General features: G+C 40.5%; 1 protein-coding gene across 1 annotated transcript in view; it reads right to left on the bottom strand.

Annotated features, from left to right (window-relative positions):
* Nucleotides 1-6,945: 6,945 nt before the first annotated feature.
* The window catches only part of cyp26b1 (cytochrome P450, family 26, subfamily b, polypeptide 1), a 29,783-nt gene continuing 22,754 nt past the window's right edge, over nucleotides 6,946-13,974 (bottom strand). The window contains exons 3-7 of the mRNA XM_084546318.1: nucleotides 9,880-9,998; nucleotides 9,556-9,712; nucleotides 9,144-9,299; nucleotides 7,809-8,093; nucleotides 6,946-7,342 (exon numbers count right to left, since the gene is read on the bottom strand). Coding sequence (XP_084402444.1) covers nucleotides 6,950-7,342; nucleotides 7,809-8,093; nucleotides 9,144-9,299; nucleotides 9,556-9,712; nucleotides 9,880-9,998 — 1,110 coding nt within the window. The 3' untranslated portion in view covers nucleotides 6,946-6,949. The remainder of the gene's footprint in view (nucleotides 7,343-7,808; nucleotides 8,094-9,143; nucleotides 9,300-9,555; nucleotides 9,713-9,879; nucleotides 9,999-13,974) is intronic.

The raw sequence follows: 13,974 nt of genomic DNA on the forward strand, positions 1-13,974 counted from the left end.
TTTTGCATCCTGGCTGCTGGATAATAACAGTGATCTAATCCTCTGAATGAGATGGGTGTCAGAGCTAAGACAACCCCCCACATTCTCTGTCTTCCCCTCTTTCAGGCCATCTTCTCTCTGTCTTGTCTTTTTTTGTGTTTTGTGTTTTACTGTGTTTCTTCCCACCTCTTGACAGTGAATCTCTTAGAGCTGAATGAAAATCTGATTGCGACTGGGAGGCTTAAAGTACAGGTGTGAGGTCACATTTGACAGATCTCAGACCACATTCGGTTCGGTTTTTCTTAATAATCTTTCTTTATTTATGTCTTTATTTACCTGCGTAACCAGAGGTCTTGCTGTCACTACTTTAAACAGCACAGCAGTGCATGGAAGTTTACCAGGTTTGAGATACAATTTTTATGCAGGTCTCAAAAGAAAGAAAGAGAACAATAAAGAAATATTAACTTAACGGTATTCTTTCAGTGAGACTTTACAGCTTGTTCCAAGGGATGCATCAGAGACAACAGCCGTTATAAAATTCTACTGTGCCCCAAATGATGTCTGTGTTTATTTACGTACAGAGAAACTGAGATCAGATTTCAAGTGCTGGTTGGGGACATATGTGGAGATGTGTTTTAATGGAAGTTCTGACTACAGGTACAAGTTAGCCACTTGTGTTTGGATTACTCAAGTGGGATGTTAATGCAAGGACTGAAATGTTGCAAATGTGAAATAAGCCAGAAGGAAAATTTTGAAGTGTATTCATCAACTGAATAAACAAAACACAAGTGATTTGTTTGAATTTTGTTTTAGCTGCTTTTGACAAGTACTACCTTATGTTGAAAAGGAACTCCTCTACATTTTTTTCCTCCTGGTTGAATGTTTTTTTGTTTTTTTTTTCTAGTTTGCCTAGTTCTGGAAATTGGGTACAGCAGAAGATTAAAGACATTTTATTGATCACAAGATAAATTTTAGAGTTGATAAATGTCGTTAATAGACATTACACTTTGTCCATGATGACAGAACCCACCACAGTTCATTAAAACCATCTAATCATGTCTATATACCACAACCAACAGGATACAGAGAATCGCACAAACAAACACAGTGCACACACATTCTCCATTCCCTTGAAGTGGTTCATGTTGGAGTACTTAGTGTGGCAAACAGTCTCTCCTGGCGGCAATACTACAAACAACTGAACTCCTTGTTCTTCCCACAAGCTGTGTGTGATTTGGCCGGTGTGTATTGTGTGTATTCAAACTGTTGGGCCAGTGTTTCTTTAACTCATATTTTATATTGTCATATATTATTTACAAAATGTCTCACGCACGATTGTGTGTGTGTGTGTGTGTGTGCGTGCAGCATCAAACCACGTCTTTGAAGTGTGTTTAGGTTCTTAAACGTGCACCCACTGTAATAGGTTGCTCTCTCATTTTGGTCTCCATTTCTGTCTTCCATCAAGCTGAAGAAAAACTCCCGGCTAACATCGCAGCCACTTTTCTTCTTGATGTTTCCAAACCACTGTGATCTGCTGGCTGGGAAATAAAAACAGATACGCAGGCATTGAGACGTCAGTCAGTCATTGTGCTGAGAACCTGAACCACATCGCCAGTTTCTGTGTGTCCTGATGGGCCTCAGTCGCATTGTTAAGCTCGCTTTGAAGAGTTCAATGCCAAAATGAATATTCACAACGGAAAACCCAAGGCATTACGAAAACGTTTACCCATTTAGTTTATTGTGTAGCCATGTGTTGTTTCCCAGTGGCTTTCAAAATGAGAATCAGCTTCATTGGCTGTGTTTATGCATACGAGGGTACGACTTTGGTTTGCAGTTCCATGCAGTTCCAAGAACAATGTTCAGAAAAGAGCCGCCATTAGTCAGCGCATCAGTAAAGCTGTAGACAAGGCAGTTCAAGTGTGATTTGATCAAGTGTGTGGTCTTTTTTAAATGTTGGGGTACATTTATTTATAAAAGCATCCATCCTGCTGAGGATTTCTTGCCAACAGCCTAAGTATTATGTGTCATAAACTAGGCATAATAATTGCACACTACATTTTGCGTATGAACGTCATGACTCAGTTAAGTCAACAACCCTAAAAACATAGATCATGTACTACATAAGGAGGAGACTGGACTTGTGGAGGGAGCTGTTGTTGGCAGGAGTGTACGAAATTGGAAATTAAAACCTTATGCTAAAGACCTTACACAGGAATACAGGACTTTGCTTGGAGTAAGTTATGCTCCATTTATGACATACTTCTGACGGTCAACTGTTAATCAGTGGGCAAATACTAATTAAAAGAAATTTCCTGTATAAGGAAGGGGTAATGAATCCCTTCACTCATGGTAGCAAGTAGACAAAAGTTCCGCAACTTTGTCTACTTACTACCATGGGAGGAAGTCTTCCTTGGATTAAGATTGGACATTTCTAAGTTAGATACCATTAGTAGGGTTGATACCTCATAAAATTGTTGATTGTTAGATAATGATGTTGGATGGAAAACCTTACCAAACACAGGTTAAACAACATATCTGTGCTATATTCTGTTTGTTTGGATCATATTCTAAGCGTATGTAAGAACGATCTACAGTATATGGCCAATGAATCTGGAGAATCTGTTAAAACGGAGACAGTTGTGTCATTTTCTGTTTTTGTAACCTTTAATGTTATTGTCAACGTAGGAATTGACATTCCAACAAAAGTGAACCCCTAGGTTTTTTTGTGTAAACATCATCTTCTGCTTATAATCCAAAGGTGTTTCTTTTAACCATAACCCTTTCAACCAATAATTTTGGAGCCTAAACCTTTCTAAATACAGTTTAACCAAGATATCAGTGCTTTATTCTCTTGTATGGATCATATTCCAAAATGTCAGAAAGCTTTACAGTAGATCAAGGAATCTGGATAATCTGTTGAAATGGTGTGTCAGAAAGTCAGCTATAGGAGAGATATGTAAGTTCTTTAATTGTAAGTGAAGAAAACAAGTGTTTGTTTCCTGTGTCAGATCTGAAATCAACTTTCTTTATTTCAAGACTTTAAAAAATCTATCTCTAACCTAATTGTTAACTATTGCTTTACTACAGTAGCCACCATTACAGATATTAAAGGAATGAATATTAATGCAACTGCTGAATATTACAACCTCATTTTCAAGAGACGTGATCAAACCCTGACAAGCTGCATTATCTGAAGTTGACAGAGAAAAAAAAACTAATCTCAGCAGGTGTCTTATATAACGTGTTGCAGATGGGACTTGAAGCCTGGGAAGCATTTACCACCATTAACAGTTCATTCAAAATGAAACTAGGCCGCTGGTCTCACTTGTTTGCCATTCCACAAAGTTTTTTTGACCTTTCTGATTTACATGTTACAGCTTTCAGTACTCCAGTCACGTTAGTGTATACACCCCAGCCTGCCATCATCTGCTTTGCTTGAATGTTGGATGTGCTTGCACACATTTATTTTGTTTATACGCTTGTCTCATGCGGTTTATAGAAACTCTTTATTCTAATTGATTCTTCATCACTACATTAGCTTCTCCATTGCCGTGCATTAGAAGCAATGATGCATGACAGTTCTGAGTAGAGAATATATGTTACTAATAGTTGGTTCCTTTTGAATCAGTCTCAAAACTGTTTTACACATGTATCCAAGTCAGTTTTATTTCTCTGGAGGTTCTGCACAGCTACTACAGTATCCCTTCTCCCCAGCAGGACATCAGAGTTGGCATAAAGAGTTAAATATTTTATACAAACAGTGAAAACTGTAGTATATTGCAGTGTAGATAGATAAATGAAAGAACGAATGAACACTTCCAGTTATCTTTTTCACTTTATAGTTTATTACAGGAGTACATTTATCACGTAACAAAAGAGGAAAGGAGGAAAGTAGCACAAGACATTCATACAAACTAAATGAACATTTTTTTTTCCTGTAAAAAGAAATACAAATATATGTACAGAATGACAGGTACAGAAACCAACAGGTGAGAGGAAGGGGAAATGTAGTCGCATGGCACTTAAAAAATAAACATACCTCGCAAGTGCTTTCTGTTTTCCATAATTAATATCAAATAAAATGCAGTAATAATAAGTCTGAATAACAAAACAAATAATAATTATTACAGTAATCAAATCAACAATATTAACATTTTAAACACTGTTTACAATATAATTGAAATACATAACATTCTAAATACATCCAATATTTACCAAAGACCTTCTCATTTAGGCTAAAAACTCTAACTCTGTAAAAGAATAAAAAATAGCATTTCAAATACCTTATAACAATAACAATATTAATTGTACAATAACATTAATATTAGATTATTAGTAGATGTAAATAGCTGATTTTCCCCATGGCTTGCTAAAGGAATGAATATTGTACAAATTAAAATACACTATAACCTATTAATGCTCTTTTTGTTTTTGTTTCCACAAAATGCAAATATTTTAATCAGCTACATTTTATATATATATATGGGAAAGAAATAGCAAATCTCACTCGATACAAACTATTGCAATCTAGAACTCTCAATTAGAAAATGTACACAAGAAAAGCAGCAAAAAAAATGTATTTTCATATATATTTCATAATGAAGAAATCAGTGGTGTGGTTGGTAGAAAGAGTTCAACAACGCCCTGGCACAGGCAGTATCCATCTGGAATGCTATTGGATGACAGGATCGTCCAATAGGAAAGACCTTCTGAGTGTGACCCTGTGCTGCCCTGAAACCTCATTGGTCCTTCCCTCTCAGGCTTCAGTGCAGAACTTAGAGCTCAGTCTGAGGGTTGTAGAATGTCCCAAAGTTCCGCTAACAAAGTCCCCTGGAATCTTCCCTAATCGTGGAACACACAAGCTACGAGAGTTCGGATTGTGCAATCACCTCAAGTGATAAATTGCGTTCCACTGATAAAGTTGCTCAAACTATGGAGTGATTTTATATTCATTCATTTACTTTTGCATTCTTAGTGTTGATTAGAGGAGCAGCAAGACAGAATGTCACCTTTTACGAAGAGACCGAAAATGGCTGTCCCATGGGGACGTGAGGGAAAAACAAAGAAAAAACAAACAAACACAGACTGACAAAGCAACACTCAAGCAGCATGTATGTAGGTCTTTCCACCTCTAACTTATATTCTTTTCTCTGCATTCAGCCCAAAAAGTTGCACCACTTTATTAAAGTCACCATGTGGTGAGTACAATCTCAATTAAACTCAGAAGCGTAGTTTATAAATCAAAGCATAGGTTCAAAGAATTTACAGAGCAGACCTGGACCTTATTACTTGTGACTTGGATTCAGTTGCTTTTCTCGTGGTTGTTTTCTGCCTCCGGCACCACAATTGCTTCCTTTTGGTGGTACAAAATGGTTGCAGAAGATTAAACAACCACAGCTTTTTGTTTATGTGGTCAGAAAGTGTTTCTAAAAGTAATCAGTCAGGCTCCGGAATTACACCAGTGAGTTACTGCATAGGGCTTCTATGTACAGGTAAATATTAAAATGCAAGGCTAATGCATTATCCACCACTATATCTTTTCTGCACCTGAGTTTGCTCACCATCAGGAGTAGTGAGGTATGCTATATGTGGACAACATTTTGAGTTAATGCGTACAAGCAAACTGGGTTGCAGAAAAGAGAATTAGGTAATTAGGAAAGTCTAGCTTGAAGACAAGACTTTCTTTCTTTCTTTGACTTTCTCTGGTATGCAGTTCCCATTTTTAGGGTGTGTAGTCTGGATCCCCTTAAATGCACTTTTAAAAATGTTAAAGGTAATAGCATTGATCTTGCAGCAAGAATTTACCTCCTGAAGAATTAAAGACTAAAGGCTACCTAGTTCATCTCTTCTTTAATTGTGATGGGTTTTTTTTGTCACTACTTTGAGAAGCTTTTTATACATGATGCGTGAGTGGTATTGTGAAAAATGTGTGAGAAAAAAACATATGGAGGCAGACAAATAAGTTGCCTGTTTACATCGCTTCATAACGCCACGTGTCCTGTCTCCTGAAATACCTAGCCAGTATGCATCTTCTCCATCAGAAATATATCCCTCATTTCTAACCACAGCCCTTTCATTGATTGCCTGCATTGACACCTGACCCCTAATTTGCAGTGCAGTGTAATTTGTATTTGTTGCATCATTATACAGCCTGAGGAAATGGTGCAGATCCAATATGGTAAGTTCAACTAGATGTCTATCTGTACCACAACCTGCCACCCAGTGTAGTATGATCCCTTTGCCCACAGCTGTATGCTGGTAAACATTTTGTATTTTCATGGACCTCTGATGTGAAAAACCGGACAGGAGCCACCACTGATTTCTGCCACTCAAAATCTTTATCAAACAAAAGCCAAAAGTTGAATTTGGGTGGCGCCACTAAGATCGCTGGCTCAAAGTTTACGAATCACCAGAAAACCTGGAACTCCCAGTCCATAGAGCCATCTGTTTTACCCTGCTAAACAACTGCATTGGTTCACTGATTTTGATTAAGCACAAGCAAAATCCTGGAATATCATATTCTTTCATCCTATACCCTGTTTCATCCATCTCATCTCCTTTCCACAACCGTCCTTACTTTTACTTTTCTGCATTCTTCATTTCATCAAAAGTACCACCACACTTCTCTTTCTTCCTTTGTGCACTATCTATATTCTCTTTCAAATTATATTACATAGCTTTTTGTACATACGTTTTGTTTGTATATTTATTTAAAAAAATACACAGAATAGAGCATAATTAGGATTTTTTTTTTTGGCAGCTTCTTCTTTTCTTTTAGGAAAGTCCCAATCATCATCAGCTGTAAAAAGAGACGAAGATTTCTGCTTTTCTTTTAGTCTGAAAAGGAACCTCCAACTTGGCAGAACAAATGTTGAGAAGAAAAGATAACTCTGAAAATCCTTCTTTCCTTCCTTCTTCTCCCTTCAATCATTCACCCTCCCTCCCCCCCAACTTATCAACCCTCCACCCTTCAAACAGTCGCTCCCAGCAGCTCTTCTGACTTTGCCATAATCTCATTCTGGTTGGAGTCTAGGCCGTAGAATTTAACCTTCAGCCCATCAACCGGGTGGACCACAGGTACCGTGACCACACGGGGGAACTGCCGAGTGGCAAGCTCGAAGCGGCTCGTGCTGGCCAGCTCGATAGCCAGGATGCGTAGGAAGAGGGTAGCCAGCTGCTTTCCCAGACAGGACCTGACACCACCACCAAAGGGCAAGTAGTGGAAACGTCCCTCTTTGTCTTCACCTCGCTCCTGACTGAAGCGGTCTGGGTCAAAGGCCTCCACATCTTTAAAGACGGCGGCGGTGTCGTGAGTGTCCCGAATGCTGTACATCACACTCCAGCCCTTTGGAATCTGTACTCCCTGGAGACAAAATACAAAGATAACAGTAAGAACTTTTCTAAAGATGAAATCCTACCTGTAGGCAGATTTCTATGGTGCGCACAATGTTGACAAGGATTTCGGAAGCTGAACAGTTTCATTTACTAATTCAGAGGACTATTCTAGTCCATAATTTTTGTTAACTTATGTTCGTACAAGCTTTGAATACTGGATTTACACTGTATGGGAACATTTATATGGTAAATGTTCCCATACAGTCTTAAGTTTTTGGGTACTTTACTGTAGTTTGATTAGTCAAAGTGATTTATAGCGGTAGTGGCGGACAGTCAGTCTGGAGTTGCTCCATTGGAAACTGAATATGCTCTTACAAAACATTTGCTGGGTTTCAGAAATCCGAAAGCACAATGACTCTATTGGTACCAAGTAAAGATGTATATGCAACATAAAAAAAAGAGATATACAGGGATATTTTGCAGCGGCCACTCACATCAAGTTCAAAGGTCTGCATGGCAGTCCTGTAGGCTCCTGAGACGGGCGTGAAGAGTCTCAGGACCTCCTTGATGACACAGTCCAGGTACTTCAGGCTCATGATGGTGTCCAGCCTCAGCTCTCCTTCAGGGCAGAGGCAGCCATTGTGCAGGAGGCCCCTGGCTCTCAGCTCCTCCCTCAGGCGCTCCAGAACAGCAGGGTGACGGAGGAGCTGCATGATGAGGGAGGTGCTCGCGCTGGCAGTGGTGGCAAAGGCGGCAAAGATCAGCTCGATGGTTGATTCCTGTGGGACGAGGCAGAATGAGGCAGGATGATTTATTAGTGTGCTTCTTTACTGGTATAAAGAAGTACACAGCCGTAGTATTAAGCCAACCCAAAAGCAAACTCAACCTCACACCTCAGGCTTGCCATTTGTTTCATAACAACGTTGGCCCAAAGGTAAAAGTCAAAAGCCAATACAGGATAAAAGTATGCTGTTTGTAATTCCTGAAAAGTAGCTGTAGTTTGGAAATCTGAAGTTGTTGTCCAATGACAACATTTGGTGTGCCATGCCGGGCCCATTATTAAGGCAGTGGAATAAGTAACAGTGAGTTCTGGGCAGCACGACTATCATTATAAACCTTTCATCTGCCATTACGTGTGTCAAAACACGTCTGAGTCTCACCCTACGTGTGTGTGTTGAATATGCGTGCATCAGAAAACTGAAGGAGGGCGCTTCAGCCTGCATGGGCCTCCATGACAGGGCCTCCCCAGTTCACTCTGTGTGTGTGTGTGTCTGTTTAAATGTGTGTCAGGGTGAATGTGTGTGTACAGGAGGCCTCTTTCAGACCCCTAGCAGGGGGAGTGTTGACTTATTTTTGGCCCTGGACTTAACCCAGAAACCGCAAAGACCGAGAGTGAAGCAGAGAGTTGAGTTTCCAAAGAATTCCTCAGAATTACTTTAATAGGTAAATAGAGGGTGTGCGTAACCATGAGAGTGTATGTTTTTTTATGTGTCTGACTGCCTATGGACACCAGCTTGCCACCCCTATGTATTGTAGGGGTATATTAAAAGTCCCTCGCTTGTGATGTGATTTGTTAGAGGAATTATGATGATGGCGTGTTCAGTCAGCCCAGACAGGTTCCCTTTGGCAGCACTTTATTAGGTAAACAGCGAGTGTTCTGCTGCATGTGAGTCCGACTGCACACTTACAGCATAGTATATCAGAGCCAGTGTGTATCTGAATGCTCCTACATATGATTAATTGACTTCTTGTGTGTCTGGCTTCTCTCCAGTGTCCGTTTGCTCTCCCTGTCCTCCTACCTAGGTGGTTTTTGTGCATAGGTGTGATACCTTCAGTTCCTGCATGGTGAGCTCGGCGCCGTTCTCTTTGGCGCTCTCCATCAGGACATCCAGTGCGTCACTGTAGTCCTTGCCCTGGGAACACAGCGGCTTCTCCCTGATGGCTTTCTCTATGCTTTTCTGGAGGGTGTCTCGTGCACGGATTCCCTGCAAACACGCACATTTGTATGTTAACCAGCTGACTGGTTAAGTAATGCTCACTGTTTTTGTTTCTTACAGACGTTCACAGAAATATTTTACGTCACTGTACTCTTAAAATGTGTCCTTTCATGCTAAGAAGATATTCATTCACAGATTTCTTTTTGTGAATTAGCCAAAATAAGGAAAAACTGAAAGGTTAAGAGACAAAAGTGTATACTAGAGGGAAAGTCCGACATGTAAACAAACCTTGGATCTCACATACCTTTCTGTAGCCGCTGAACGGCAGGTCTATGGGCAAGCTGAAGAGATTGTTAACAAAGTCCTGGAAGGTTGAGAACAGATGCCTCATTTCCTCCTCCGACACCCTGAAGCCCAGCAGCACCCTGACGGCCATGGTGAACGACAACCTCTGGCTCTCCCTGCAGAAAGATGTCCCATCAGTTACAGCCAATGAACACACTGTGCATGCAAATGAAGGATCCTCGGAAGTAGCCTTAGCTTTGCTTGAAAAAAACAACAGTTTTTGCAGTACCCCCAGTGTCTAGCTATCAATAAATGTGTTTCCCCTCCTGGGTCACCAGCATACCTGTAGACATTGATGGGCTCAGGATTGGAGCTCCACACTCGGAGGCTCTCCTGGATGACCTGCTGGATTTTGGGGAGGTAGGACTCCAATGCCTCATGGCTGAAAACTTTGGCAAACACCTGCAGAGACAAAATAAGAGCAAATAATGTAATTTCAAATGTGACTGCACCTGTCTGCTCATGACACGGATAAAGATCAAGCAGAATTTCCATTAAATGCTCATACATTGTAGGAACTGACAGAAGGCGTAAAGAAATGGGTTTGAACCAGTGCAGGGAGGACAAAAGCACTCAGATTATATGATGTAATCTCCCTATAGTTGGTAAACACACACACTCAAACTGTCTTGGCAAATCCTGATTTGAAGGATGTGTGAGCTACTTTATTCTGCTGTAATATCTACATCCACTATATTCACTAAGAGATTTACTTTCTTTGGAGGAGAACTTTAAAAAGATCAGCTGTGAACTGTAGATAATATGTGGCCATTTTCAAAGGATAGAGCACATACCACTTTCCAGTCCTCTCAGATCTCTACAATATTTTCTTCTCCTTTAAGTCATACCAACACTATATTTCCATTGTGTACTCATTCTCACACATTCTCTCTTCACTTCTCTCTTTCTCTCTCTTTCCCCCTCATTCCCTCTTTTATAGAGACTTATACATTGTGGAAGTTTTCCCCTGTAGTCAGCAGAACTAGGATGACAGACAAAAAAAAAAAGCAAGAGAGACGAGGGGGCAGAGTTAAGTCTTTCCTGGCTGCTTGTAGTATTTCTTAGGAGGAATCAGTCACCAGTCGTCAGCGCTGTTTGGACAAATAACATTCCATCAGATTTAACTTCCAAAACTGCCCTTAAAACAGTCTTGGGAATGATTAAGCAGTGGCGACCACTGGATAAGAAGAGGAGAAAAGAGATCGGACAAGAAAAGGGCTTTTATATAAATTTGAATCACTCACTCGGCTTTATTTGGATAAATAACATTCTGGTTTGCTTAACCTTCACGTCTTTCAATGAAACAGTCTCAAACTGGTCTGATTGAAACGGAGAAGAGGGGAGATAGGAGTCGGGTAACTTTTTCAGGTGTTTCATTTTACAGTGTTTTTTCCATTTCTGTCTTTTAGTCAATCAGAAATTACAGAAAAGCAACAGCATGTCCAATGACTGGTACACATGGTTTGCATTTTCTGGCCAATGTAGTGAGACTGGGGGAACATCTGAAAAAGCACACATTTATAGCTGAACATTTTATATTATAGATGAATACTAATGATTAGTGGCCAGTCATTCCCTTCACTTCACATTAAGAGCCTCACAGTTGTTTAGAAAAATGGCATTTAGGGTGGGGGTTTAGTTTGCAGTTAAGTGAAGAATTATAGGCTAATAGTTCTTTCCTTCATTCTGAAGTGAAGCTAACTCATGAGTTGTGTTTCCTCAGCTCAACACAGTATTGACTTTGCCTTTCGTAACTATGCCAAAATGTTGCAATAAAACATTCTTAGTCTCCTTGAGAATACCATTTCTTAGCCAGGGTCTGTGTATATAGATGGACGACAGCTCCTCAAAAGTGAAGCCCCCCCTTCTGACTGGCTGCAGCATAGGTCATAAGCCCCACCTGCTCCATGTTAGTGGATGGGACTTGGGCCAAATATATAATAATCCAACATTTTCTTGTAACTGGTGGAGGTAGAGCAGAGCGCAGTATTAATTGAATGAAAACGCGAGTAAGTCTGGCGGAAGTGTGGACGGGTCATCGATATCATGTCTCCGTGTTGCTCCACACTTGGAGACTCTGGCTCCAAACTCAAAAGATGTCGCCGCCTGTTTCCCTAGAAAAATAGCTTCAGTTTGGCCAAGGCAAGTTGGGGACGCATTGTCCATATTTATATACAGTCAATGGTCTGGACTGATAGCTTTTGAAATGCATACATAAAATTATTTTACTGCGCATTTAGAATGTATTTCCATATATAACACATTGGAGCAATATGAAAACAAAGTGTTCCTGCTTCTCCTCGTCAAGACCTAATGGAATTTGGGAGGGAAGAAAGCAGCTTCTAGTGGGATTTGAGCCGAGGCCAGTGAGGGTACGTGTGGTTCTTGAGGTCAGTGATTTAGCCACCAAACCATCAGCTGGGCACTTGTACTCCTATTTGTCCTCTACCTCATTTTCCTCACATTTTCCTCTCTCCTCCATTGCCTTCTTCTTTCTCTCTCCTCATTCCTCCAAACCCTGCTTCCCTCTCTCCGTTGCCCTCAGAATGAATGAACAATAGTCCACTGAGCTGGTGCCGTGTGCATGAAACTGTGCATGTGTGAATTATGTGTGTGTACCATATGGGTACATATATATATATATGCTGTGTGTGTGTGTTTTAGGGAGTGGCTAGTACAGATTACAGAGCGCTCTAAGACTTTAGCAGCACTACATTTCCTCTACTGCCGCACCCTGGAGCTGCTGGTCACAGATCGGCTTACATGACCTGCTCTACAGCCCCAACCACAGAAGATTACCCACAGTATCCTTCCACAAAAGACAAAACACCGGCTGTCATGACTCATTTTGTTCGTCTGGAACAGTTTGGTGGATAAGTGAACTGCCAGTGGATTAATAATTTGTTTGTGTTTTAACCAAGCTGGCACTAAAAACCACAGACTGGATTTGGATGAAATTTGGTGCAATTATAATTCTTTGCACTATCTTCCATTGTTTTCCCGTAAGAGTTGCTTTGTTTACGTAATACATTAACTGGTTATGTTATTCATTCATTTTACAGGTTTCTTCATGAAGAAATTGGATGGTTTGTCTCTTGATGAGTTAACAACCGTCAGTGTAGGATTATCTTGTGGGATTTGCTTTGGTTGAATTACAATACATTGTTGGGCACAGTTCCCATAAGGGGATGTCTACTTCAACTTCCAGAATCATGTATTTTGTTTAGGTTAATGTTTTTCAGTTATTTTACATTGAAATGTTGTTTGATACGTAGTTGGTTTATTGGTTGGTTTACAGTGGATCATTTCATTAGTTTCTGATTAGTGCCCATCTTTTGATGGTTTCCAGGTTAAGAATATTTCTATATTCAATATGTAACTGAGCTATCCATTGGCTAATGAAACAACTTTAAAACACACACGCGCAGTCAGGACAAAATATGATTGGGCAAAAATACTGGTTAAGCCAAAGGTGGTTGTGTAACACTGTGAATTTGGCCATTTAACCCATCTGCACTGGATTATGCATAATTGGTCAATTTGGGTGAGCACTTTGCCTATTCCTACACACACACACACACACACACACACATGTATAAATACAGGCGGAGCAGCCGGGTTGAGCTACTGTAAGACCAGTGAGTCAGTCATTCATTGTGTGTGCAGGCAGACGGTAGACCAGAAAGGTAACTACAGGTCATACAAGCAGACACACACACACATACACATGTACAAACCCAGACACACACATCATATCTCTCTGCATGGTCTGGCTGCCAGTCAAACACAGTTTTTTATGCAGTGTTACTCTGGGATGTTCCACTCAGGACAGAGTGTGTGCATGTGTGCATGCGTGTGTGTGTGTTTTGGGGAATTGTTCAGCGCAACAGTCGTTTTGCTGCACCACAAAAACGTGACTGTCTTCTGTAGCCTGCAGCACAAAAGACACAGGCTTTAGGACACACACACACACACACACACACATGTCTCCAACACACACTCCAAGGCTCCTGCACACACACACTGATATAGTCAGACACACAGACACAGTTGTCCTAATAACATCCATATGTCTTAAATTATGTGAAAGTGCTGCGAGCTGCTGGTTCCACAGACATGTAAAGACTCCTTTATTCTTTTCTCTGCTCTCTCTCTCTCGCTCTCTCTCTCGTTTTGCTCCCACCTCTTCCCGTCTCTCCCTGCCCCTTCATCCATCCTTTTTGAAATACTTTTTATCCCTTTCTGTCTTTTCTCTGAATCAAACATGGATTCCACATGTCCTTTTTCAATCTTAAAAGGTTTGCAGTGTTGGTGAAGGTCAGTGCGTCTGCGCTATCACTGTGATGACAGAATCACGGCAGCTGTATATATACCAAAA

The sequence above is a fragment of the Chelon labrosus genome (assembly GCF_963514085.1).
Source record: "Chelon labrosus genome assembly, chromosome: 1".
NCBI lineage: Eukaryota > Metazoa > Chordata > Actinopteri > Mugiliformes > Mugilidae > Chelon > Chelon labrosus.